Source organism: Muscardinus avellanarius, assembly GCF_963383645.1.
Source record: "Muscardinus avellanarius genome assembly, chromosome: 9".
NCBI lineage: Eukaryota > Metazoa > Chordata > Mammalia > Rodentia > Gliridae > Muscardinus > Muscardinus avellanarius.
Window position 1 is genome coordinate 10,126,293 of NC_137795.1, and position 24,512 is coordinate 10,150,804.

General features: G+C 46.2%; 1 protein-coding gene across 3 annotated transcripts in view; it reads left to right on the forward strand.

Moving 5' to 3' along the window:
* OSBPL3 (oxysterol binding protein like 3) overlaps positions 1-24,512 on the forward strand; it is a gene marked incomplete at both ends in the record, with an annotated part of 88,870 nt that overhangs the window by 27,163 nt on the left and 37,195 nt on the right. For 2 of the 3 annotated variants that reach the window (XM_080701084.1, XM_080701085.1), the window contains 4 exons: positions 8,209-8,339; positions 12,334-12,441; positions 19,576-19,710; positions 20,867-20,960. In XM_080701084.1, coding sequence (XP_080557210.1) covers positions 8,209-8,339; positions 12,334-12,441; positions 19,576-19,710; positions 20,867-20,960 — 468 coding nt within the window. The remainder of the gene's footprint in view (positions 1-8,208; positions 8,340-12,333; positions 12,442-19,575; positions 19,711-20,866; positions 20,961-24,512) is intronic. The other variant, XM_080701086.1, reaches the window with a different exon arrangement.

Consider the following 24,512-nt stretch of genomic DNA (forward strand, 5'->3'; position numbering starts at 1 on the left):
CTTAAGGAATATTATACTGAATGCAGATAGGCAATCTCAAAAGTTGACCTAGTGCATGATTTCACGCAAATAGCGCTTCGGAAACTACAAAGATATATATAGAGAGAGAAAAGAAATCGGTGGTTGGTCAAAGTTAGGGGCTAGGAAGGAGGAAGGTTTTAGGGTTCCTTGTGTCGATGTATAGTTTTATATCCTGATTGTAATGCCAATAATAGGAATTTTCAAATGTAGTAACATTGCATTGTCTGATAGCCACACTCATAGACACAAATTAGTGTGTGTAAATCAGGTGAGGTCTGGGTAAGATCCAGAGATTATACTGATGTCAGCGCCCTGGTTTTAATACGGCATCCTGGTTATTAAGATATTACCACTGGGGAAAACTGGGCGTCACGTACATGGGATTTTCCTGTGCAGTTTCTACAACTTCCGGCGAGTCTGTGACAATTTCTAAGTTGGAAATAACTAAAACGCCCAATAAGGCCAGGATTGGCTTTTTAAAATACAGTATAGTCCTATAGTAGAGCACTTAGCATCACCGTAACAGTAGCTACCTTGCGTTGAGCCCGTAGCCGCCATGGCGTCTGTGAAGTACCTTATATGCACGCCCTCCTTGAATTCCAGCAGTGGCTCATAGGTGGGTAAGATTGTCACGTCTGGTACCCAGATGAGACGCTGAGGCTTAGAGACGCTAGAGGACTCCGCAGCCCGCCCGAGGCTGGGACCTGCCGCCTTCCAGATGGCTGGCCAGGGCTGCTTTTCATAGACAAAAAAAAAAAAAAGATGTCCACAGCGTATCATTGAGTGAAAATATAAGGGTCCAAAACAATAGATTGATATGATCCCATTTAGCATGGGGATTGGGGATAAATGTACTTCTGGCATATCTTAGGCCTACCAAAAAGTCTAAAGGATATACACCGATATTTTTGTGATGGAGGTTAGACTATAAGCACCTATCATCATCTTTTTACTGATCTTTCAGTTGGCATGTATTACCCTTCAATTTGCATGTACTGATTATTTTCTTAAAGAGAAAATGGCTTGAAACGCCTTAGGTAGGAGGGAGGGGAGAAGATATTCTTTCAGGCACCTTCCTCCCCTCGCCCGTACTTTTATCTCTCCGGATTATTGATTCCTTGGGCTCTCCCTTTCCTTACTCTGCAACTCGATAACAGTTCTGGGATTTGTTGTGAGAAAACCCCTTCATGCTTTCTGCAGATCCCTCCCTCAGACTCTCAGTCTAGCCACAGAATTGATCAGCATTTTTGAAAAGAGAAAAATTATTTTTTCTCTATTATGTTTTTTTGCTAGCATGTAATCTGCTTATAAAAAGTGAGGCATTCCCGGCCCACCCATTAAAAGCTCCTCAAACGCCCCTTTGGACATCTGTGTTAAAAGACAGTTACAATGAGGACACTTTAGATTTCAGGGGAGGAAAGTCCTATAAAACATCATTTCCTTGTGTTGTGTTTTGTTTGGAACTAGAAATTGAACCAAGGCCATTCCACCTCTGAGCTACACCCCCAGCCCTATTTTATTTTATTTATTTTTTTGTGTGTGGTAATGAGAGTGGAACCCAGGGGCTTTCTACTTCTGAGCGACACCTCCAGACCTATTTTATATTTTATTTGGAAACAAGGTTTCACTAAATTGCTGAGAGCCTCACTAAGCTGCTGGGGCTGGCTTTGAACCTGTGAGATCCTCCTGTCTCCGCCTCCCAAGTATTGGGATTACAAGCATTGCCACCATGCCCAGCTAGCCCTATTTTATTTTGAAACAGGGTCTCGCTAATTTGCCGAGGCCAGTTTCAAATCTGCGACTCTCCTGTCTCTGCTTCCCAAGTACTGGGATTGCACCACCACAAGACGAAGCCAGGTGTGGTGGTGCACGCTTGTAACCCCAGTACTTGGGAGGCTGAGACAGGAGGATCATGGTTTACAGACAGCCTCAGCTACTTAGTGAAGCCCTTTGCAACTCAGCGAGATCCTGTTTCAAGATGAAGATTAAAAAATAGGGCTGGGGGTATAACTCGGAGGTAGAATGCCCCTGGGTTTCATCCCCAGTACTGCAAAAATAAAATAAAAATGGGAAGGCAAGGCCTAGCTGCCCAAGGGAGAGGACTTACATTTTACCCATATTGCAGACACTGCTTCCTCAGCAGGGTGGAGGTGGCTGTGCTGAGCAGACCCATTGATCTCGTCCTCCTGTGAGGCCCCTGACACACAGGAGGGAGGTCTGTAATGGACCCCCAGCCAGCTGTCCTGTTGTGCGGCTCTGTGAAGTCCGCTGGCTGCTGAGCTGCCCATGTACCTAGATGAGGTCATGGTCAGTGCTGCCGGAAATGTCCAAGTGCCCGTGGGCCTGTGAACGAGTTCCCCAGAGCTCAGGAGCGGAGCTGCATTCCTGTGGGCCTAAGGTACGCTGGCAGAGGCTGGGGCATCTCCCTGTCAGTAGTTCAGGAAGCTGCTCCCACAGATGCTAATTCAGGGGCCACACTCGAGTTTGCCCAAGGCCCTGTGACCTGGCCTGCTCCCCTCCTCCCGTGCACTCAGACCTGAACGTCTCGGCCTCTCCGCCTGGCCAGTCTCCTCTGGTTACTGACAGCACCTAGCGTACTTGTTTGGCTCCACCACTCTTCTCTTGACTATAATTTTTATTTATTTTTTATTGGTGCATTGTAGTCATGCATCTTAGTGGGATACAGCATGGCAGAGGCACACATCGCTCATTTAGCCCTTCCTGACTATAATTTTGAAGCAGCCAAACCAAAGGCAGGATTTCCACTGACGTAACATAATCTACGTGGCCTTTGACTTGTTAAGTGCGTTTGAATAATCCTGGTTTTGTAGATAGAGGAATAGGCAACCAACATTGCCTCTGTGTCTATCTATCCATCCACCTATCCTAGTTTTTAAAGTTCTTGTTATGTATAGCAGACTGTAGAGTTGATTTTGGGGGGCATATCATTGAACTGGTTCATCTGGTTTCATGTGTATGCTGAGACCCAGATGCAATGGTTTGGGTTTAGAATCCCCCCAGCCCTCCAAGAAAAAAGGCAGCAATATTAGAAGAAGGGCTTCAATATCACAGCAAGAATCTTATTATTTTTAAAAAAATTTGAAAAATAACTGCTAACTCTAGTTCCCTCTGGGATTGCACAAGAAATAGCTTACAGTAAAGGCCCTGACGGGTACTACAGCCAAAACACCTGTTAGCTCAGTGATTTCCACTGTTATTTGGGAAGCTCCCTGCTGCACCCTCCCCCTTCCTTCTAGCTATTAACATTCTAGAACTAAAGTCTCTGAGGAACATACTTCAGAAAATGCTATCAATAATAAGCCAGGGGCCGGTTGTACCTTGGGCAGATGGTGGTGCAGCTCACATGCCTACAGTCAAACGCACAACACGAGCGAGGCTGAGAAATGGCTTATGGTAATCTGGGAAAGAGACCAGTAAACGGAGATCCCGTAGATGCCCCACAAAAGAGGAAGTCGTCCTGGTTGACGGCAAGGATGGGGAGGTGAGCGTTGTCATAGCAACAGGAAGCACCCTGAGACAGTCGGGTCTCCGAGGACCACTTGGGGAAGATGTTGGAGCTGGGCGTGCCGTGTGGGCGGGCACCTCTGAGCTCCGAGCATCTCAGACCTTCTGTGTGGCTTTAGTAGCAGGTGCCCATAGGTAACAGTCTCATCAGGTGGATCTTCCTTGTTTGACACTTTTTATTTGTTTCCAATAAACTGAAAATTAAAGTAGAAATAAGTAAGATGCTCCTGTCCAGGGAATAGTCTCGGCCTGATTCTTTAGCAGTTAATATAACCGCGCTTTCGCATGTAGAGCCTCTACCCATTGCCCCGTGTGCTGGAGCATTTGGTAGCTGTGAATGACTTGCAGGTCCCCTGAGTGGCTTGATGGGCGTTTAAGAAATTTAGTGCAGAGGGACCTAGCTGTCAGCTGCTTGAGGACAACTCTTATACCTTCTGAGGAAATAGGCTCTGTGAGTTTCTTTCTGTTTATTTTATGCTTACCACAGCCCCGGCAAAACATTTTAAACCAAATAGTACATATTGGGCCAATTTAAAATTTTTAAGTGGGAATCTCCTTGTTTTGTGGTTGGAAGCCTCATAACCACAGGACATCTAAAAAGCTGCAGGAATCGATTTTGGAGAGTGAGAGCCAGCTGAGTGCAGTGTCTATTTTATTTGGAGAAATAAATATGATGGTAAAGAGGCCATCCCCCCCCACCACCACCGGGGACCTGCTGGGATCCTGTGGGTACCCGCGTGTTGGGAAGGGAGCTCTAATCGGAGATGAGATGCAGCCAGCTCCCTGCAGGCCTCCTTGGGAAGAGCATCTCTTCCCAAGGATGCCCTTCCTGGCCCAGTAGCTCCTGGCCAGGCCCTCTTTCGTAGGCCCTGGATGCTCTGCGCAGCTGTTTACCAGCACTGGCCTGGCTGGAGGCCCAGCACCCCGCTAGCACTGCTGCCCGCGTCTCGGGACCCACAGTCCCCGCCACTCCGCTCACGGGCCACCTTGTCATCTGTACTATCATTTCAGCATCCATTATTTATTACCCACCATGCGGGGTGGAGTGCCTTAGCTGCGCCATCTTAGTTATCTTGCAGCCGTGCCGTTATAACCCCCACTTACAAATGAGAGCCCCGCGGTTCAGGCCTCAGGTTCTTGTCCAAGGTCCTGGGTGGATGAGGGACGGCCTCTCTCTTCTGTTGCCAAAGCGGCGCCGGGGGCTGGGTGTGTGCGCACGCGTGCATACGTGTGTCTGTGTGTGTTAACAAATTGGGTATTTGTACTCTTACCTAAGCTCTGAGCCCATCACTAAAAGTCACATCCTCAGACTGGTTCAAAGACAGCGTCTGGGAAGGCGCAGTCACCCTGTTGGCTGTTATATGAAGTCATAATGGTATTTAGTTTCTGTGTTACTCAGTAGGCCACCCCTGAGTAACTGTACCCCAAACATGCAAGCCCGTGGAATTCAATAATACGCCAGGTCACTTGAGAAGTAGGTCTCGGTCTCTTCCTTGTCCCTGCCCCTCTAAAACAAAATGTAACGCGGGCGGCGGGAGGCTATTATTCAAACGCGCTATCCATGGCCAGCATCTTTAGTGCCGGGGTCCTCATCCCTAGGAGGTAACTTGTGCACAATGGGGTCACGGCCTGAGAAGTCCTGTTGGGTTTTGTTTTGTCTTATGTGTTAATGTTCTTTAAAGCTGCAGTTCAAGCATTTGCCTGCCTAATGGTGCTACGTTCTTACTGGACCAGAATGCTCAAAGTGTGAGCAGCTAGCTCCCAGGATGTGAGGTGGGGATCCTGGCCCTGCAGCTGGAAGGGCGGAGAAGGAAGAGGAAGGCAGCCCTGATTCTCAAAGGATTCTAAACTCAGTGGCAAGAGCAGTACGAAAAGACCAGAATCCCTTTACCAGATTCGTCGTCGTGTGTGTGTGTGTGTGTGTGTGTGTGTGTGTGTGTGTGTGTGTGTGTGTTTTACTGGGGATGGAACCCAGGGGCATTCTACCTCTGAGCTACACCCCCGGTCCTATTTTTATTCTTTATTTTGAAAGAGGGTCTCACTGAGTTACAAAGGGCCTGGCTAAGTACCTGAGGCTGGCCAAGAACTGTCATCTTCCTGTCTCAGCTTCCAGAACCAGATTCGCCTTTTAAAGTATTCCGCCACATTTTCTCTCCCTCCCTCCCTCCCTCCCTCCCTCCCTCCCTCCCTCTCCCTTTCCCTCTCCCTCCCTCCCTCCCTCCCTCTCCCTTTCCCTCTCCCTCCTTCTCTCTCTCCCTCCCCCTCCCTCCTTCCCTCCCTCCCTCTCCCTCTCCCTCCCCCTCCCTCTCCCTCTCCCTTTCTCCCTCTCCCTCTCTCTCTCCCTCTCCCTCCCTCCCCCCTCCTCCTCCCCCTCCCCCTCCCCTCTCTCTCTCTCTCCACTCCCTGCACACATTACTTTTTTTTCTAAAGTACTCCAGAGCAGGATTCATACATCACGTCATTCTTTATGACTTTATGCTTTGGTGTGTATTTCCTGAATACAAGGATGTCCTATAACCTGACCGTGGTGTCGTTATATAATTCAGGAGATGTAGCACTGCAGTGATGCTTACATCCACCCACCTCCCATACTCCGATGCTGTCCGTCTTCAAGAGCATCTTTGAACGTCATTTCCCCGTGGCGACCGGCTCTGGCTCTTCATCATCTACTGTAATTCTTAAGCCCCCTTTAATTGGGGGCAGTTTCTCAGCCTTTTTTCCTCTTTTAGAAAATTGGCACTTTTGAAGACCAAAAGCCAGTTATTTGTGTTGTTTGTTTTTGTGGTGCTTGGGATTGAACCCAGGGGGAATTTTGCCTCCAAGCTATACACCAAGTCCTGTTTTATTTTATTCTGAAACATGGTCTTGCTAGGTTGATGAGAGACTACCTGCTGACACTGGACTCCAATCCAAGATCCTCCTGTCTCAGCCTCCAAGTACTGGGATTGCAGGTGTGTGCCACCGCGCTTGGCTTGTAAGCCCCTGGTGACCAATAGGATGCTCAGCTTTTAATGTTTCCTCACGACTGATCATCCGTGCCTGGTACTCAACACGGAGCGTTTCTTTCCAGGGTATTGTGCCAGAGGTGCACGGTGCCTGCCTGCCTCTCACTCAAAATGAATTCTGACCGCCTGGTTAGGATCCTGCCTCGTTTTTCTGCTCTGTTACTACTATTTTTCTTCAGATAACCAGGAAGCTTGGTTCTTACCCATTTTCTCTCTTTAGTGATACTAACAAAACCAAATTCTCATCATTGAAAATTCATAAATTATGAAATGTTGTGGCGGGATGGAGCTTTTAGGATTGACTAGTGTGTGTACATTCTTAAACACTTTATTTTTTTTAAGTGTTTTTAGGTTCACAGCAAAAATGAACAGAATGTCCCAAGAGTTCCCATAACTCCCTGCCTGCCCCTCAAGGCAAAACTTTCCCAGTGTCAGCATCCCAAAGCAGAGTGGTGCGCAGTGTATTCAAAGAACTCTGACAGCGACTCATTATTACCCCAAGCCGACAGCATATGCTAGGATTCACTCTTGGTGCAGTACATTGCTAATGTGTGTGGGACACTGGGGATAGAACTCAGGGGATTTCTACCTCTGGGCTACACTCCCAGACTTATTTTATATCTTATTTGGAAACAGGGTCTCACTGAGTTGCTGAGAGCCTAAGTAGCCGAGGATGGCTTCGAACCTGTGCGATCCTCCTGTCTCAGCCTCCAAGTACTGGGATGACAAGCGTGCGCCACCACACCCAGCACCAGTGTGTTCTTTAAAAGTTATTGAAGAGTATATGTATTTACCCAACTCAAAATATATGGGGCTCTTAAGCTGGGTGTGGTGGTGCACGCTTGTCATCCCAGCATTTGGGAGGCTGAGACCGGAGGATCGCGGTTCGCGGACAGCCTCAGCTACTTAGGCCCTCTGCAACTCAGTGAGACCCTGTTTCAAAATAAAGAATAAAAAATAGGGCTGGGGGTGTAGCTTGGAGGTTGAATGTCCCTAGGTTCCACCCCCAGACCTGAAAAAAAAAATATACACACACACACACACACACACACACACACACACATACACACACATATGGCTATTACTTTAGTACATTATTTTATAAGAAATACATTTTGGCTGGGTGTGGAGGCACACACCTGTAATCCCAGTGCTTGTGGGGTTGAGATAGGAGGTCACAGGTTCAAGGCCAGCCTTAGTTACTTAGCAAAGCCCTCTGAAACTGGACAAAACCCTGTTTTGAAATACAAACTAAGCTGGGCGTGGTGGCGCACGCTTGTAATCCCCGCGCTTGGGAGGCGGAGACAGGAGGATCGCGCTGGTTCGGAGCCAGCCTTGCTGGCTTAAGAGGCCCTGTTTCCACATAAAAAAAGTTAAAAAAAATAGGTCTGGGAGTGTAGCCCGGAGGCAGAAGGGCTTCCAGGAACCCCAGTACCACCAATAAATAAATAAATAAATAAATAAATAAATAAATAAATAAATAAATAAATACAAACTAAAAAATGGCTGGATGTATATCTCAGAGGTGGAATACCCCTGAGTTTAATCCCCAGCGCGTGCGCGCACATACGCGCACACACACACAACATTGTTCTGCATTTTGTTTTCGGTCATCCCTCTTCCTCTATTCCTTCTTATAACGATTATATCTCTATAGTTTACTTCGCCTTAAGGTCAGCGTTTAACACCATATCCACGGAGCGAGAGAAGCTGAGGCAGCTGATGGAGCAGGACCCCTCCTCCTCCCCGTCCGCCCAGGTCATCGGTCTGAAGCGCGCCCTTTCGTCCGTAAGTTGCGCGTCCCAGCCGCAGAGATGCCTGCGGTGAGCCCGGGCTCCTGAACTCTTACCGTTTTCCCTTTCCACGACCGTGTTGAAAATTCGTGATTTTCATGGCTGTGTTAAAAATTCAGAAGGAAACCACACAAGTTATCCAAATTGCATTCTAACCTCTCATAGATCTGCACATTCACAACAGAACTCATAACACACTTTGAAACTGTTTATTCATAGGAAAACTTTGCCTACCCCAGATCTTAGCAGCCAGGATTTTACGACCTGTCAGACTCTTTAAGTCTGGTTCCCTCCATTTCATCTTAGTGTCTCTATTTCTGTAAAACTTTTAGGGTGTGTGTGTGTGTGTGTCTGTCTGTCTGTCTGTCTGTCTGTGTGTCTGCCAGGCATTTGTTAATACCTCCCCAATCTGACCATTTGGAGGAGATCTGGGAACCCAAGACACCGCAAGCTTAGATGGCCTCAGATAACCAGTGGCAGAGAGAAATTTCCAGTGTACTCTTTACTTCTGCAGTAAGCACTGATCTTACTTACTGCTCTTGCAAAGACAGACAAGTTATTCTATTTGATTAAATGGTACAAAACATTTAGCTTCTTTCCCTGTGAGCACAAAGACATGAGTCATATAGAAATATCTGTTGGGTCATCATTGTACCTTTAGAACAGCAGGAAATCACTGCCAAGGCCACAAGTGATTTTTCAATAGGCCATCCTGGCATTGTTTTTCCTTCCATTTCAATTCAACCTTCAGAATAGCTGGCCCCATTGACACACTGAGCCCTGACCCTGCCTGAATAGCTGAAGTTGTTTGGTGATTCATCCTTTATCTCTGAAGAAGCAAGAGCACTGTGTGTGTGTGTGTGTGTGTGTGTGTGTGTGTGTGTGTGTGTGTGTGTTGGTACTGGGGTTCCTGGAAACCCTTCTACCTCCGGGCTACACTCCCAGACCTATTTTTATACTTTTTTTAATTTGGAAACAGGGTCTCTTAAGCCAGCGTGGCTGGCTTCGAACCTGCGCGATCCTCCTGTCTCTGCCTCCCACGTATGGGGATTACAAGCGTGCGCCACCACGCCCGGCCTACAAGAGCACTTTTGAAACATATGCCTAGTTGGCTGACACTTTGCCTGTGCATTGGAATTCCTACTTTAAAGAGAGAAAGATGGCTGGGCGTGGTGGTACACGCTTGTAATCCCAGTATTTGGGAGGCTGAGACAGGAGGATCACAGGTTCAAAGCCAGCCTCCGCTATTTAGTGACGTCCTCTGCAACTTAGTGAGACCCTGTTTCAAAATTTCAAAATAAAAAATAAAAAGTAAGGCTGGTGGTGTAGATCAGAGGTAGAATACCCCTGGGTTCAATCCTCAGTACCTTCAGTACCACTATATATATATAGCGGTACTGAAATAGCATATACACAGCAGCACCGCCATCTCATGGCTCAGGGATGATCCAAACATATCACATATATATGTGTGTGTGTGCATATGTATGTATGTATGTATGTATACAGTTATCCCCCAAAACAAGGGTCAGAAGGTAAGGGAGATGAATTTTAGAATATTGTTACCAGAAGACAGTGTAGGTACCAGGAGAAAATGTCCATTCTGATTTTCTATTCATCGGGAGGCTGAGAAAAATCATGCTCTTGATGTAATGTTAATGATCAATCCGTTGCCATTAGCTCGTGTTACTGTTTTAGAATATTTAAGGTGTATTCCACTCCGATGACAATTCCAAGTGTGGTGTCTTTAAAAGAAAACCCCCAAATAACATTGACCTAGCTCTTGCACAGAGTCTTACTGCTGTTTTAAGGTCAGAGATAGAAAAGCGCCTTTTTGTATCATAGCGAACAGATGACCACACGCTGGTTTCCTATTTTGGCTTGAGAGCAGCAAAGTGCTTGTCTCTTTCCTTTTTTAAAGTTTCTTTCTTTTTTTTTTTTTCTTCTTGGTACTGGGGATGGAACCCAGGGGCATTCTGCCTTCAAGCTACACCCCCTGCCCAATTTTTTATTCTTTATTTTGAAACAGGGTCCCACTCAGTTGCGAAGGGCCTCACTAAGTAGCTGAGGCTGTCCGCGAAGCGCGATCCCCCTGTCTTCGCCTCCCAAATGCTGGGATGACAAGCATGCCCACCTCGCCTGGCTTTAAGTTTCTTAGTGGCACAACTCATTCCTTATTGTCCTCATCAAGCGCTCTTAGTGCGTTTAGAAGGAACCACGGACGAGCCTCCTGAAGTTCCTCTGCCCACGGCTCCCCCCTGCCAGCTCTGCACGTGCTCTGGCCTCGCTCTTAATCTGCTTGTGTGGCCGAGACCCACTTGGCCACCGTATCCCCGGCCAATTTGTTTCCGTCTTTGCTAAGGAATTTATTCTTGCCTGTGTTTATGATTTTTAAAAACTTAAGATGAAATAGAGCTGGCACGGTGGTGCACACCGTGATCCCAGTACTGGAGCGGCCGAGGCAGGAGGCGGGCCTCGGCAACTTAGACCCTGTTTCAAAATGAAATCTGAAAAGGGCTGGGGTGTCGCTCAAAGGTAGAATGCCACAGAGTTCAGTCCCCAGTGGCCAGTAAAAATAAAAAAGATAAAACAAGAAAAAATAATCCTCTTTCCTATTTAGCTCTGACTCTGATGTGGTCTGAGACTCGTTTTTGTTTTGTTTAGTGATATGTTTGGCTCATCCCCGAGCTATGAGACGAGGTGCTGCTGTGCATACGTGATTTCAGTATCATCCGTGCAGTCTCAGACTCTGCCTGGGACTTACAAAAGAAAGAGAAGCTACTAACATAATTCTCTCTTTTTTAAATTTTTCATTGGTGCACTGTATTCATACATCTTAATGGGATTCAAGATGGTGGAGGCAAACATCGCACCCATCACCCGGTTAGCCCTTACCCAATTCCCGCCATAATTTTCTCTTCAGACTATACTAATATTCTAGCCATCCAATGAAGTCAGTGCCCCAGAGAGATTTGTGTATTTGTACACATGATTGTAATAGTTCTTGTTCAATGTTTCTTAAATGAGACTAGAGGATTCTTTTTCCCCTGGTACTGGGATTGAACCCTGGGCCCAGTACATGCTAGGCAAGGACTCTCCCGTTGAGCCATACCACCAGCCCAATCCTTGAGGACTTTTAAATAGCTATATATTTGAGAGATTGTACAAAATAAGGCCCAAATGCTTGCTGATGGCCAGGGAGTGGGGACTACGGGGTGGCCCATCCTGCTGGTCTCCTGGCAGGTTGGTCCTAAAGGCCCTAAGCTTCTTGGAAGAGGGTTGGGAAGACAGGCAGACAGGCTTGGTCTGTGTGAAACCTCCCGACAGTAATGGTGGCAGGATTTGGGGTGGAGGGGGGGGATAATAATCAGAAGTTCTTGTCCCCTTCCAAAATCACAGCACATGGACTTTATTGCTCCTGCGGTACAGGGAAACATGTTCCTTGCCCTTTTGAGAGGCTGGTACGAGGAGCAGGCCCTGCATGGGGAACGTAAAAGCCTTCTGGGTGTTCTCACATGTGCCCCTGTCTCACTTCCCCCCTCCAAGGCCATGGTATAGAGTCCTCATGCAGGTAAGCAAGGCTTGTTTATTTTTAAAAGCAAAACCGCCAAGCTGGGCGTGGTGGCGCACGCTCGTAATCCCAGCTTTTGGGAGGCTGAGACAGGAGGATCACAGGTTCACCACCAGCCTCAGCTACTTAGTGAGGCCCTTTGCAACTCAGTGAGACCCTGTTTCAAAATAAAGAATAAAAGTAGGGCTGGGGGTGTAGCTGGGAGGTAGAATGCCTCTGGGTTCTATCCCCTATACTGCAAAAAAAAAAAAAAAAAAAAAAAAACTGCCCTAGTCTTGGAATGGGGCCATCCTTCCAGCCTCCCTCCATGGTGTCCAGGAGGGAGAGCCCCATCGCGCTCCCCGAAGGTGCTTCTGCCGCCCGTGCTTCTGAAACACCCGCTTATTAACAGAGCTCCACTATTCTTAACGTGTTCCAGGCTCTAGCACAAAACACAGATCTCAAAGAACGCTTACGCAGAATCCATACCGAGTCTCTGCTCCACGACCCGCCCGCTGTCGCCAAGCCGGGTGGCACCCTGGCAGAGGTGGGTAGGCTTCCTGTTGGGTCAGGTCTGCGGACGCCGCCTCCCTGTCCCGGGGCTCACGGCCGTCTTTGAGTGTCTGCCGCTGCGCATTTTCTCAAACCGCTTTTCCAAAACCCTGGACTCTTTTTCCTTTTGTACTTCTTCACCTCGCTTCCCCTCCTGAGCAGCCCCCGCCTCTGGGTATCAGCCGAGCAGGAGCTACCAAGACAGACATTGGCTCCTCTCTTTCTGAAGAAACCTGAATGGCTTTGACCCACAGTACTGCAGATGCTTGCCCGCTCCCTCGACCCTCTCTAAAAACCACACGACTGTTTGTGGGTATTCCCTGCGCCTCTTCCTTTTCCCTCAATTTTATTTTTTCTTTTCCAGAACACAGATGTATACTCTGAGGGGTACAAATACTGTAATACGATTGAAGTCTCTTGATCAATAAGCAGGGCATTTGAAAGGTGTTTTCTCAAGACTCGGGGTGTGTACGCCAAATAGTTTTTGAGGATGTTTCAAGTGAGAAATTTTAGAAAACTACAGTGGGTTCCTCAAAAGAGAAGTAGAAAAGGATAACAAAGATGAAAATCATGTTTAACTATCTCTCACATCTAGATGCCTGCCTCAGATGTGCTAAATTTTTCATTAACAAATGTATTAGATTGATTTTGATTTTAATTTTTTTTAAAAAGGGTATGATGATACACTCCTGTAATCCCAGTACTTAGGAGCCTGAGATAGGAGGATTGCAGGTTCAAGACCAGCCCCAGCAACTTAGTAAGACCCTGATTCAAAATATAATAAAATAGGGCTGGGGGTATAGCTCAAAGGTAGAAGCTCCAAAGTTTAATTTCTAGTACCAAAAATAAATAATAAGGTAATAGACAAGTGATGTGTATATGTGTATATATACCCACATATACACATATATACCCATATACACACATATATACACACACATCTATATTTAACTTTTTTAAATGTTTTATCATAACCCTTCACAACAGCTGCTCTCCCGGCGGCAGCTGTTGTGTTGGGCAATGAGGAGATTGGGCCGAGGCTGAAGCCCTGGTGGCTTCTCCACCTGCAGCACGGCTGTCCTCGTGTGACGGACGGTGACCCTGTCTGCAGAGGCTCGCAGGCCCGGGAGTGCTGTGAGGCTCTTGCAGAGCTAGAGAGTGAATTTCCTCTGCACGGACACCAGCCCCCAGGAGGTCGTGTTTCAGTGATTCTAGCCCAGGTCCAAACTGTCACTTGCAGGAATTAGCGCCTAGATATGACGACTCACTGGCTTGGGCCAAGACATGTGCTCACCAGCTGGGCCCTTTTTGGAATCTGCAGATTTGCTGAAGCAGGGCCCAGTCGAGGCTTTGACGGGCCATCGCTGAGGGTCGCTGGCTGTCAAAAAGGATTGTACTCTCATAGTACTATTATGTAAATTATATTGATATATTTTTAAATTAGTTAAATATGTCAGACATGGTGGCGCAGGTCTGTAATCCCAGTACTTGGGAGGCTGAGACAAGAGGATCACAGGATCAAGGCCAGCCTCATCAATTTAGCAAGACCCTCGGCAACTCAGCGGGTTTCCTTGCGGGGGCGATGGGGAGAGCCTGCTAACCCATCCCTCCAGCTCACGCCTTCCAGAGCCTGGAGTCCGTAATGCAGCCTTCTTGTCAGTCTCCCCTTGGAACTTTTGTGTTTCCCATGATGTGTCTTTATTTTGCTGAGTGACTCAGGCTAAGGTTTCCAGCAAGGGAAAAGCCATTGTTACCGCCTCCAGGAAGTCGGGACCCAGTAAGTGGAGACGGGCGCCCAGACCGTGGCTTGATGCCGGTCTGCGTTTTGTGGGCAACTGCCGGGCACCTCACACGTCCTCTGCGGAGTCTCCGGGCTCTTCTGCTGTCTTTGCTTATTCTCTGCTGTCTTATTTTAGCCGTATAAAGTACCCATTGTTTCACCAAGCTGCCTGAATTCCACAATCCCCTTTTTCTATCAGAAATTACTCCTGAAAGCTGAGCACCGTGGCGCACACTTGTAATCCCAGTACCTTGTAGGCTGAGAAAAGAGGATCGCAGGTTCGAAGCCAACCTCAACAACTTAGCGAGTCCCTCCACAGCTTAGTAAGACCCTGTTTCCAAATAAGAAATAAAATCAGGCTAGGGGTTTAGTTCAAAAGTAGAATGCCTCTGGGTTCAATTTCTAGTGCCAAAAAAAAAAGAGGAAATCACTCCTGCAACCTATCGAGTCCCTCATCTCTTAGATCCCCGAATATAAACACTCAATATTATTGTCCTAAAAGTTTTGAGATGATTTTATACTATTTTAGATTCTAAAAGAAGGCCAAATGACTCTTGGACTTCTTGGCCAAATGACTCCGTCTACACATCAAGTTCATTTAAGAGACTGAAAAGGCAAAAGCTTGTTACAACGTCTGAAAGAGAAGAAAGAAACCTAATTCAGTTAATTGCCTGCCTGCTGTTACACTCAGTACATGTTCAAAGGTATCAGCTCCAAAACGCCTAACCTTGACTCTCTGAGGTCGGTGAGCATAGTTCTGTTTTAGAGACGAGGAAAGTAAAGCCCAGACAGGTTGAACTCCTTCCTTCAGACGCAGGGCCTGACTTAAGTCTCTTTGTGATGAGAGGCAAAGCCGAGATTTAAATCTATATCTAATGAGGCCAGACTACAGGGCTTCTCAGCGGCATCGCCCCGCTAGCTAATGAAGAAAGGCAGGCCGAGGCGGAAAGAAAGCGCTCACGAAGCTCCGCAGCTAGAATAGGTGATGACGCTGGAAGAATGGGAGGAACGACATCTAAGCCAAGATCCCATTTTATACGCTTAAGAAAGAAACGCGTGTGTGGCGGGGGTGGTGGTGGGGGGCTGTCAATGAACTAGGTCAGCGCAGCTCAGAGCAATTTAAGAAAGAGGACCAAAGCCTTCCATTGCGTGCCAGAATGGATCGCCAGCCAATCTTTGTTAAAATAGGAAAATTCAAACTGGAAAGTAATGATTGGAATATTTGTCAAAGTGCTAGAATGGAGAGGCTTTTCTAAGCTTATTTGGGGAGTTACCAAAAATAAAAAAGTGCAAAGTAAATGTCAATTAGATTTGTCTCTATTTTTCTTAGTTAAAAAGATAGAGTATATCAAAAATAAGAAGGCAAATAAAAGCCTAGGAACAATGTTTTCGGTGAAAACGACAGGTTTAAATAATGCTAAGTCAAGGATGGTGGGTTTTTTTGTTTTGTTTTGGTGATACTGGGGTTCCTGGAAACCCTTCTACCTCCGGGCTACACTCCCAGACCCATTTTATCCTTTTTTTTTTTTTTTTTTTTGAAACAGGGTCTCTTAAACCAGCGCGGCTGGCTTCGAACCCGCGCAATCCCCCTGTCTCCACCTCCCAAGTGCAGGGATTACAAGCATGCGCCACCACGCCCGGCAAGGATGATGTTTTTAATATGTAAACAATGAACAAATCATATCAAGTTACTTAAGCGCAGCACGTAAATGGGAAAAGGGTGTAATTAGCGCAGGTGTGCACGCACGCACACGCACGCGCACACACACACACACTTTGTGTTCTTCACATTTTCAGTTCAATAATATATATTGCTTGAGTCATTTTTAATAATTCTGAAAATTGATTCTAAGAAATAATGAACTACAAGCAAAGACGTTTTCAGACACATGTGCTGTCCTTCCAAATCTGGAGAACATCGCACATTTCCAATACAGGGAATCCTTGCTCTGCAACACAAACACAGAGTGAAATAACTAGTAATTAGTGTTAATTGTCTCAGGATGTTAAAGCCCAGGAGAGGTTGACAACATATCACTAATTGAACATGGCCGACAGCACGTGGGTATAGACAGTTTTATCTGAATTTTTCAAAACAACAAAAAAACCCCACAAATCTTTCGATACAAAGAAGGGCAGAACAAAAACACTACTGAGTTAGTAAGAGCCACACTTGGGTGATGGAACCTTGATATTTGCTTTATTTACGAGTTTCTGTATTTTCTACTTTGAATACATATTATTTTATCTTTAGAACACATTATTATTATTATTATTATTATTAAAATATGATTTGGTGCAATGTTTGGACAAATCAGTTATTTCAAAAAAAACAACAACAAACTTTTCACGTATCCATACGATTGGAACCGGGCGTGGTGGCGCACGCTTGTAATCCCCAGCATTCAGGAGGCTGAGACCAGAGGATCAGGGTTCACAGACAGCCTCACCTACTTAGGCCCTTTGTAACTCAGTGAGACTCTGTTTCAAAATAAAGAATAAAAACAGGGGTAGGGGTGTCGCTTGGAGGTAGAAAGCTCCTGGGTTCCATCCCCAGTACTGCAAAAAATAAAAAGATTGAAAAAGCTAGGCACAGTGGCACACATCTGTAGTCCCAGCTAGTTGGGAGGTTGAGGGGATCCCTTGAGTACCTGAGTTTAGGACCATTCTGGGCTACAGTGAGACCCTGTCTGTTTTTAAAAATCAGATTGGGAAGCCCGGTGTGGTGGTGCACGCTTGTAATCCCAGCATTCGGGAGGCTGAGACCGGAGGATCGTGGTTCGCGGACAGCCTCAGCTATTTAGGCCCTCCGTAACTTAGTGAGACCCTGTTTCCAAATAAAGAATAAAAATAGGGCAGGGGGTGTAGCTCAGAGGCCAAATGCCCCTGGGTTCCATTCCCAGACCCACCAAAAAAAAAAAAAAAAAAGATTGGGAGAAATGTATCTAAATGTTTTAGTAGCTTAGTGTGATAGGATTATGATTTCTTTTTCTGTTTAACTTTTACAGTATAAACAATAGATGCACCACCATTCCCAAGCTACAAAGAGTGAGGACGAACTATTGAACTGACTGTGTTAATATTATAATAAACGACGTCCTGAGTCATTCAGATGCCTTCTGGGCTTGCTGGCTGCTGCGGTCCTGAGGAGTTTTCAGTGGGAATTCATACGAAGTAGGCAGAGTGTTGGGACACCGGAAAGGATCAGGGGCTGGGAGTACAGTTTGAGCATCACTAGTCCAAAAATGCAAACTCTGAAATGCTCCAAAATCCAAAACTTTTTGAACACCAACATAATATCACGCTAGAAGTGGGCAATTACATGCCTGACCTTGTTTTACATTCAAGCGCACTACACATTTTGTACAAAATGAACTCCGGGCAAAGTTTTTAAGATGTATATGAAACATAAATGAGTTTCGTGTGTAGATTTAGGTCCTATCCCCAAGACACCTCAGCATGTGGAAGCAAATATTCCAAAATTCAGAAGAGATGGAGGGAGGGAAATATGAAACCTGTCTGGTCTCATGCATTTCAGATAAGTGCTGGCTGACCTTGATTAGTCAGGAGATCCTCTGACCCATACATAGGTCTAAAAGGAAGAAGATAGCGAACAGGGGGTTTGCAGAATAATTAATGAGTGGCACAAGTAAATAAGTCATCTGCCTCTCGCCCGGTGTGGCACGGCAGAGGTGCAGGAAGATTCCCTTGTTTACATGAGCATTAAAAGAGCTCAGCCGTGCACTGCAGAGCCTGGCTCTGGAGGAGAGGGACCGTCCCCTTACGATGAGAGCTGTGATGTTTACTTGTAGACTCTACAGCGATCCCTATCAGGGTAGAGTAGAAGCTGGCTTTTCAGAAGACTACGTGGATAACCAATACCTTGTAAAGATACCTTAGGAAGAATCCAAGGGAAAGGGACGGATAGTTCCACGTGCATTTAATGTGAACACTTCATAAAGATACCCCCGGCCCTTTATTAATTATGAACTCTACTGAGGCCCCTGTGCTAACATCCCCTCTTGGGTAGATGTGACTGAGCAATATGTCCAGAACTCAGAAACCTCTGGGTGAGACCTCTCTCTGCTTTACCTTGTTTTCGCTGGCTTATTCGGGTCTTTGCTTCTCAGATGATGATATTGAAGGCACTCTTTTTTTTTTTTGGGGGGGGTAGAGGTATGGAACTTAGGGGCCTTCTACCTTTGGGCTACACCCTGGACCTATTTTATTTTTTATTTTAAAACAAGCCCTCCCTAAGTTGCTGAAACTGACCTCAAACCTGTGATCCTCCTATCTCGGCCTCTCAAGTACTAGGATTATAAGTGTGGCCACCACGTCCAGGTTAGAAGCCACTCCTTTACCCACCCAGTGAAAACTCAGGGTCACTGTCCACAGACTCAGAGGAGCGAGCATCTTCTCCGACCCTAAGGAATCTTGTCCTAAACCTGTTTTATTTCTCAAGGTCTAGGTGAGATGTCACCTCTGTGAAAAGCTCCCCAGACCAGAGCCCCCTCCCAGGAGTCGACCTTGGTGTTGCTGTAGTGTGCTGTGGGGCGAGCTCTCCACACCACCCCTTCAGGCCGGAAACCTTGCCTTCTACTTCCTATTTCTCCGCAGCCAGCCGAGGACCGCACACAAAAATCTGTTGCTCAGTGCATTGCATTGAGTTGAATATTTGCTCACGCAGAGAATAGAAAGCACAGCCCCAGAGGTTAGCTTCTTCCCAAAGGGCAAGTGTAGACCCCATGGAATAGACCTGCAAGGCCATGAAAGATGAAAAGTGTGACCTTCTGTTGAGTTGTTTTTATAAGGGTTTATACCAAAGACCAGGGTGACCTTCCTGGGAAGAGTCATTGTGGGTAGAGGCAGACAAAGAGAATTCATAGCCCTCATCCATGTGTGAACAGTCTGCCACCTGGGGCACTTCTGCACCCAAGCACACCGCGTATTTGTCAAGGGATGCCTCGGATGCAACATGCCAGCCTCTGAGAGTTCACAGGGGCGGAAGAAGGCCTTGCTGGCAGCAACACAAGGGCGTGCACACAGTACCATTCAGAGGGCTGCATCCTGCAGAGGTGCAGCGAGAGGATGTGGGTCCCCCCTCAAACGGAACAGAGACTGGCCTTTGACATCTGTGGCCTGTGTCTGGGCCCCGTTGGCGCCTGTACGTGAGGTTTAAGGGAGAACTGTACGTTTCATTTTGTATGAGGCTTACCTTTCCTTAACCTCGGAGCTGACTCTGCTTGAGTTGTGTCTGTGCATGGGCCCGGGACCCTGTGTGTTCTGCAACTCAGACGTTCGTTTGACTGTTTTGTCATCTATGCACTTTTGTTTCTGTTGTTCAACTAGGAAAACTCCAGAGATGAAAACCGAGCGTTGGTCCACCAGCTTTCCAACGAGAGCAGGCTCTCCATCACCGACTCCCTGTCGGAGTTCTTTGATGCTCAGGAAGTTCTGTTATCACCCAGCTCTTCAGAAAATGAGGTCGGAGCACTGTTTTCACTTTGGCATCTGAAAAATCTCTTTTGTAGCCTTTTCCTGCTCAGTAAAGATTCATTTGGGATAACTCTAAACTCAACAACCCCTTTCTGTCAATATATTCTGAGGGACTTCTCATAAGTCATACCTCCAAAGGCACAAAATGACACAATATACTGGAAGAAAAATGTTATAAAAGTAGAAGGTGTTAGACACCTCCTCAGTTCTGTTACTTAGTTTTCTGTACTTTTTTTTTTAGTTAAAGGTTGATAGTTCTGACTTCTACTAAGTTAATTAATAATGTAATATTTCAGCCAGGTGTGGTGGCACACACTTGTAATTCCAGTACTTAGAAGGCTGAAATAGGAGGATCACAGGTTCAAAGCCAGCACAAAATAACTTACTTAGCAAGACCTTATTTCAAAATCAAAATAAAATAGTGTTAGAGGTATAGCTCAGAGATAAAATGCCACTCAGTTCAATCCCCAGTACCACACACACACAAATAATATAATAATAATGATAACAATAATAATGATGATGATGTAATATTTTCATTGTAGGCAAAGAAATTAGCATTGTATTTTTAATTATGTTAGTTTATGTTGCACAATTTTCTGTAGCACTATATTGTGGTTCTTATAGTGCTAGTTTATATATAATGCTGCTTTAAATTAATAAATAAAAGTCCTACTTTCTCAAATAGGCATGTGTCATAGTTACCATTACTATGTGTGAATAAGTACTAGTTATTTTACCCCTTAAGTATAGAAGAAGTAATCTTGTTTATGTATTAATTCTTGTAGATGTTTTTTCCCCACAAACAGTTCAGATAACTTGTTATTTCTCCTACCCAACACTAACAAACTCTGAAAATGCAGTCTGAATGAATGAGATTTTCAAGAATAATAGACATCTTGAGTTTACATGCTGTTTACCTTGTGAGAACTAACCAGAAATATATAGGGCTTTTAATAACAGATCTTTTGGTAAACACTGCCCAGGGAGATCGGTGTATTGGCCCCCATAAAAACAGCACCCAGAATTACTTCTGCAGGTTTGGGGTGTGGGGTGCCGCCTGCTTGATCACCTTGAGTGAGGGGTGAGGACCTGGCTTTAGTTTGCTCCCATTCTGATGCGTCTTATTTCTTCTTTCTCTTAGATTTCTGATGACGATTCCTACGTCAGTGACATAAGTGATAATCTTTCCTTAGACAATCTCAGCAATGACTTGGACAATGAGAGGCAGACCTTGGGTAAGAGTTTCACTATTTGTTCTTTGAAAGTTTGCATCTTCATAGGGTACGCCAAGCGTCTGTGAGAGTGCCCGCTGCAGGCAAGAGAACCAGAGCAAACACGACCTAAGAAAACTGACGCGTGATCCCAGAATCGAGATCAGGAGAGGGCACCCATATGTAAAGGAGTCATTCCAAAACAGTTGCCTGTTCATGTGGATTTTTATGTTACTTTATTTTGGTAGTAGGGATTGAACTCAGGGGCATTCTGCCTCTGAGCTACACCTCCAGCCATTTTTATTGTTGTTTTGAAACAAGTTCTTGCAGGGTCGCTGAGAGTCTTGGTAAGTTTCTGAGGCTCTCCTCAAACCTGTGATCCTCCTGACTCAGTCTCTCAAGTACTGAGATTACAGGTGTGTGCCACCATGCCCAATAAATTTTCATTTTATAGAACATACCAATTTTTCATATGAATATCAAAAAATAATGTAATAGCTATTCCTTATACAGTCATTTTATCTCCAAACATATTAAGATGTAGCCTTTTGCCTGTAAGTACCAAAGGGGTTTTTATAATTTAGGAATGCCATAGGGCATTTAATAGTAAAAGGTCTTGTCTCATCTGGGCATAATGGTACATGCTTGTAGTCTTAGTACTTGGGAGGCTGAGATAGGAGGATCACAGCTTCACAGCCAACCTCAGCAATTTAGTGAGGCCCTCTGTAATTTAGTGAGACCTTGTTTTAAAAAAAATAATACAAAATAGGACTGAAGATGTAGCTCAAAGGTAAAATGCCCCTGGTTCAATCCCCAGTGCCCCCACCACACACACACACACACACCACACACACACACAGTCTTAAGTGGTAATTTAGTTTGATTCTTCAAGATAATACGCTTTTTTGTTTGTTTGTTTGTTTGTTTGGTGGTACTGGAGTTCCTGGAAGCCCTTCTACCTCCAGGCTCAAGAGGGCATTTTAAATCAAAACTATAAAATGGGGTGTCTGTCCATTCCCAAACAGCTGGGATTTAGGGCTGAAGCCATGTAGGGAGGTGTCCTTCAAAGGATCTGCCAGTTGGACGGTTCCGTGTATGACCTTTGTGGCATTAAGTATTCCCCCTCTTGGTACTCAGGGCCCCGGGGTCTCTAGGTTTGTCTGCACCATGTGTTGGATGCTCAGAGCACCCTCTGTTTTCACATCTACATGGAGGCCAGAGACCACATCAGGCACCATTTCCCTATTTTAGTTTCCTAGCTCAGGAAGTATTCATGAGCTGTGATGATGAATTGTTGTCTGAATGCTAAAGAGCCACTTTTTCTGGACCACAATACAGAAGACAGCAGGCAATTTCCCATCGTCTGAAAGAGCATCCTTCAAGCAGAGCTTCTGCTCGGAGCGAGACACTCGTCACGCTCTGGATTTTGCTTAAAATGTGTCTAGACAGATGAACCTTTTGGTGGAAAAGTCTCAAGAACCGGCGGGTTTCAAAGGGAAGGCCAGTAATACAGGAGCAAGTCCAGGTACCACTTGTTTTTGTAGGAGAACAAGGAAGCGGATTACAAGAGAAACAAAGAAGCATCGCTCACTCCCTTGGCAAACTGCAGACACTCTAGCATGCTGCCCCAACTGTAGACGAGGAAGATGACGGGTGCTGAGACCCACTATCTTGGGGCGCCTCCAGGGGTGTCGAGGGGAACAGGGTGAATGGAGGGTGCTGAGGCCAAAGTGGGAGCCAAGGACACATTCCAGAGCCGCAGACTGCGAGCTGACACCAGCCAGAGTGCGGACGAGTTGGGGGCTGGCTCGCTGCTGCATTGCTCAGTTTGCTGGGCTCCCGACCAGCATCGCCTTAGCGTAAACAAACGCCGGCAGAACCCAGCTCTAGGTCTCTATTGGAATGCCAGGAGCGGATGGCCCCAGCTCTTTGCAGACATTCTCTGGGGAAGAGGATTCGACTTCTCAACCTCTTCAAAGATGGATGAAGAAGTAAAATAACCTTAACGTCCTACCGTTTACTGTTAAAGCGACAGAGGAAAATAGGATCCAGTCAAGGTCTTGGTCCATTATTCCTCTGAGCTCATAGTAAATACTAGGAATGTGGCACGATTTCTATTTATTCCTTTCTCAAAGGCATCACTGGGCGCAGGTCAGGATCTGCCGCTGCACTGGCGCCACGGGAGGCTGAGTGCGGAGCCGGGGACTTTGTGAACCATCACCAGCCGCTCACTCGCCGCTGTGTGTGCTAGGGCAGGTCAGTCATCTGTAAGATGTGGATAATGGTAGTCCTAAAGAATAGACAAAGCCAGGCATGGCGGCACACACTTCACTTTTAATCCCAGTCCTTGAGACAGGAGGAGCGCGGGTTCAAAGGCAGCCTCAGCTACTTAGACCCTCAGCAACTTAGCAAGGCCCAGTTTCAGAATGAAAAAATTAAAAAAAGGGCTGGGGAAGCTGGGTGTGGTGGTGCACGCTTGTAATCCCAGTACTTGGGAGGCTGAGACAGGACGATCGCAGTTTGTGGCCAGCCTCAGCTGCCTAGTGAGGCTCTCCACAACTCAGTGAGACCCTGTTTCAAAATAAAGAATAAAAAATAGAGCTGAGGGTATAGCTCAGAGGTAGAATGTCCCTGGATTCAATTCCCAGCAACACACAAACACACGCATACATGCATGCACACACACACACACACACAAAAAAAAAAAAAAAAAAATAGGGCTAAGGCTGTAGCTCAGAGTTAGAATGCCCCTGGGTTCAACTCCCAGTACCACAAAGAAAAATTTAAAAATAAGTAAAAAGTTATTGGCTTTATGATGAGTAAATGTTAAATAAATACATACTAAAATATAATATCAGTGTAATACAAATACGTCCCTTGAAAGGCTTGGTTAGGATGGGAAAGGAGTGTCAAAGCAAGAAGCAAACAAAGAGATCGATAGATTATATTCTTGGAATGGGAATGTCTCACTCTCCGGAAAGCCCCACGGACCCAGCTCACAGGCAGATGCCGACAGGGCTCAAACTGCAAACCAAACATGAAACTAAAGACGATGGTTTTGATGTGTGCACAGAGAGCAAACAATTGAGTAAAGAAGAGACGCTCGTGCAAGCATCGCAGACCACACCAGAGATTTCCTAAATGTAAGTTAAAACAGGGAGCAAGCCGGGCGTGGTGGCGCACGCTTGTAATCCCCGCGCTTGGGAGGCAGAGACAGGAGGATCGCGCAGGTTCGAAGCCAGCCGCGCGCGCTGGCTTAGGAGACCCTGTTTCCAAATAAAAATGTAAAAATAGGTCTGGGAGTGTAGCCCGGAGGTAGAAGGGCTTCCAGGAACCCCAGTACCACCAAAAAAAAAAAAAAAAAAACAGGCAGCAAGCGTGTCTGTCCAACACGGTGACAGCAATTAAAGACGAAGGGTGCCGAGCCCGGGCGCCGCGGGAGGCAGACGGTCACTTCTGCGCCAGCAAATGGGAAAACCAGCGCCAGCTCGGTGGGCGCATTCTGCCCACGCCCATCAAAAGGCTAAGCACACCCCGCGTCCCTGACTCAGCCGTCCCTCTGCTCCGTGTGCTAGA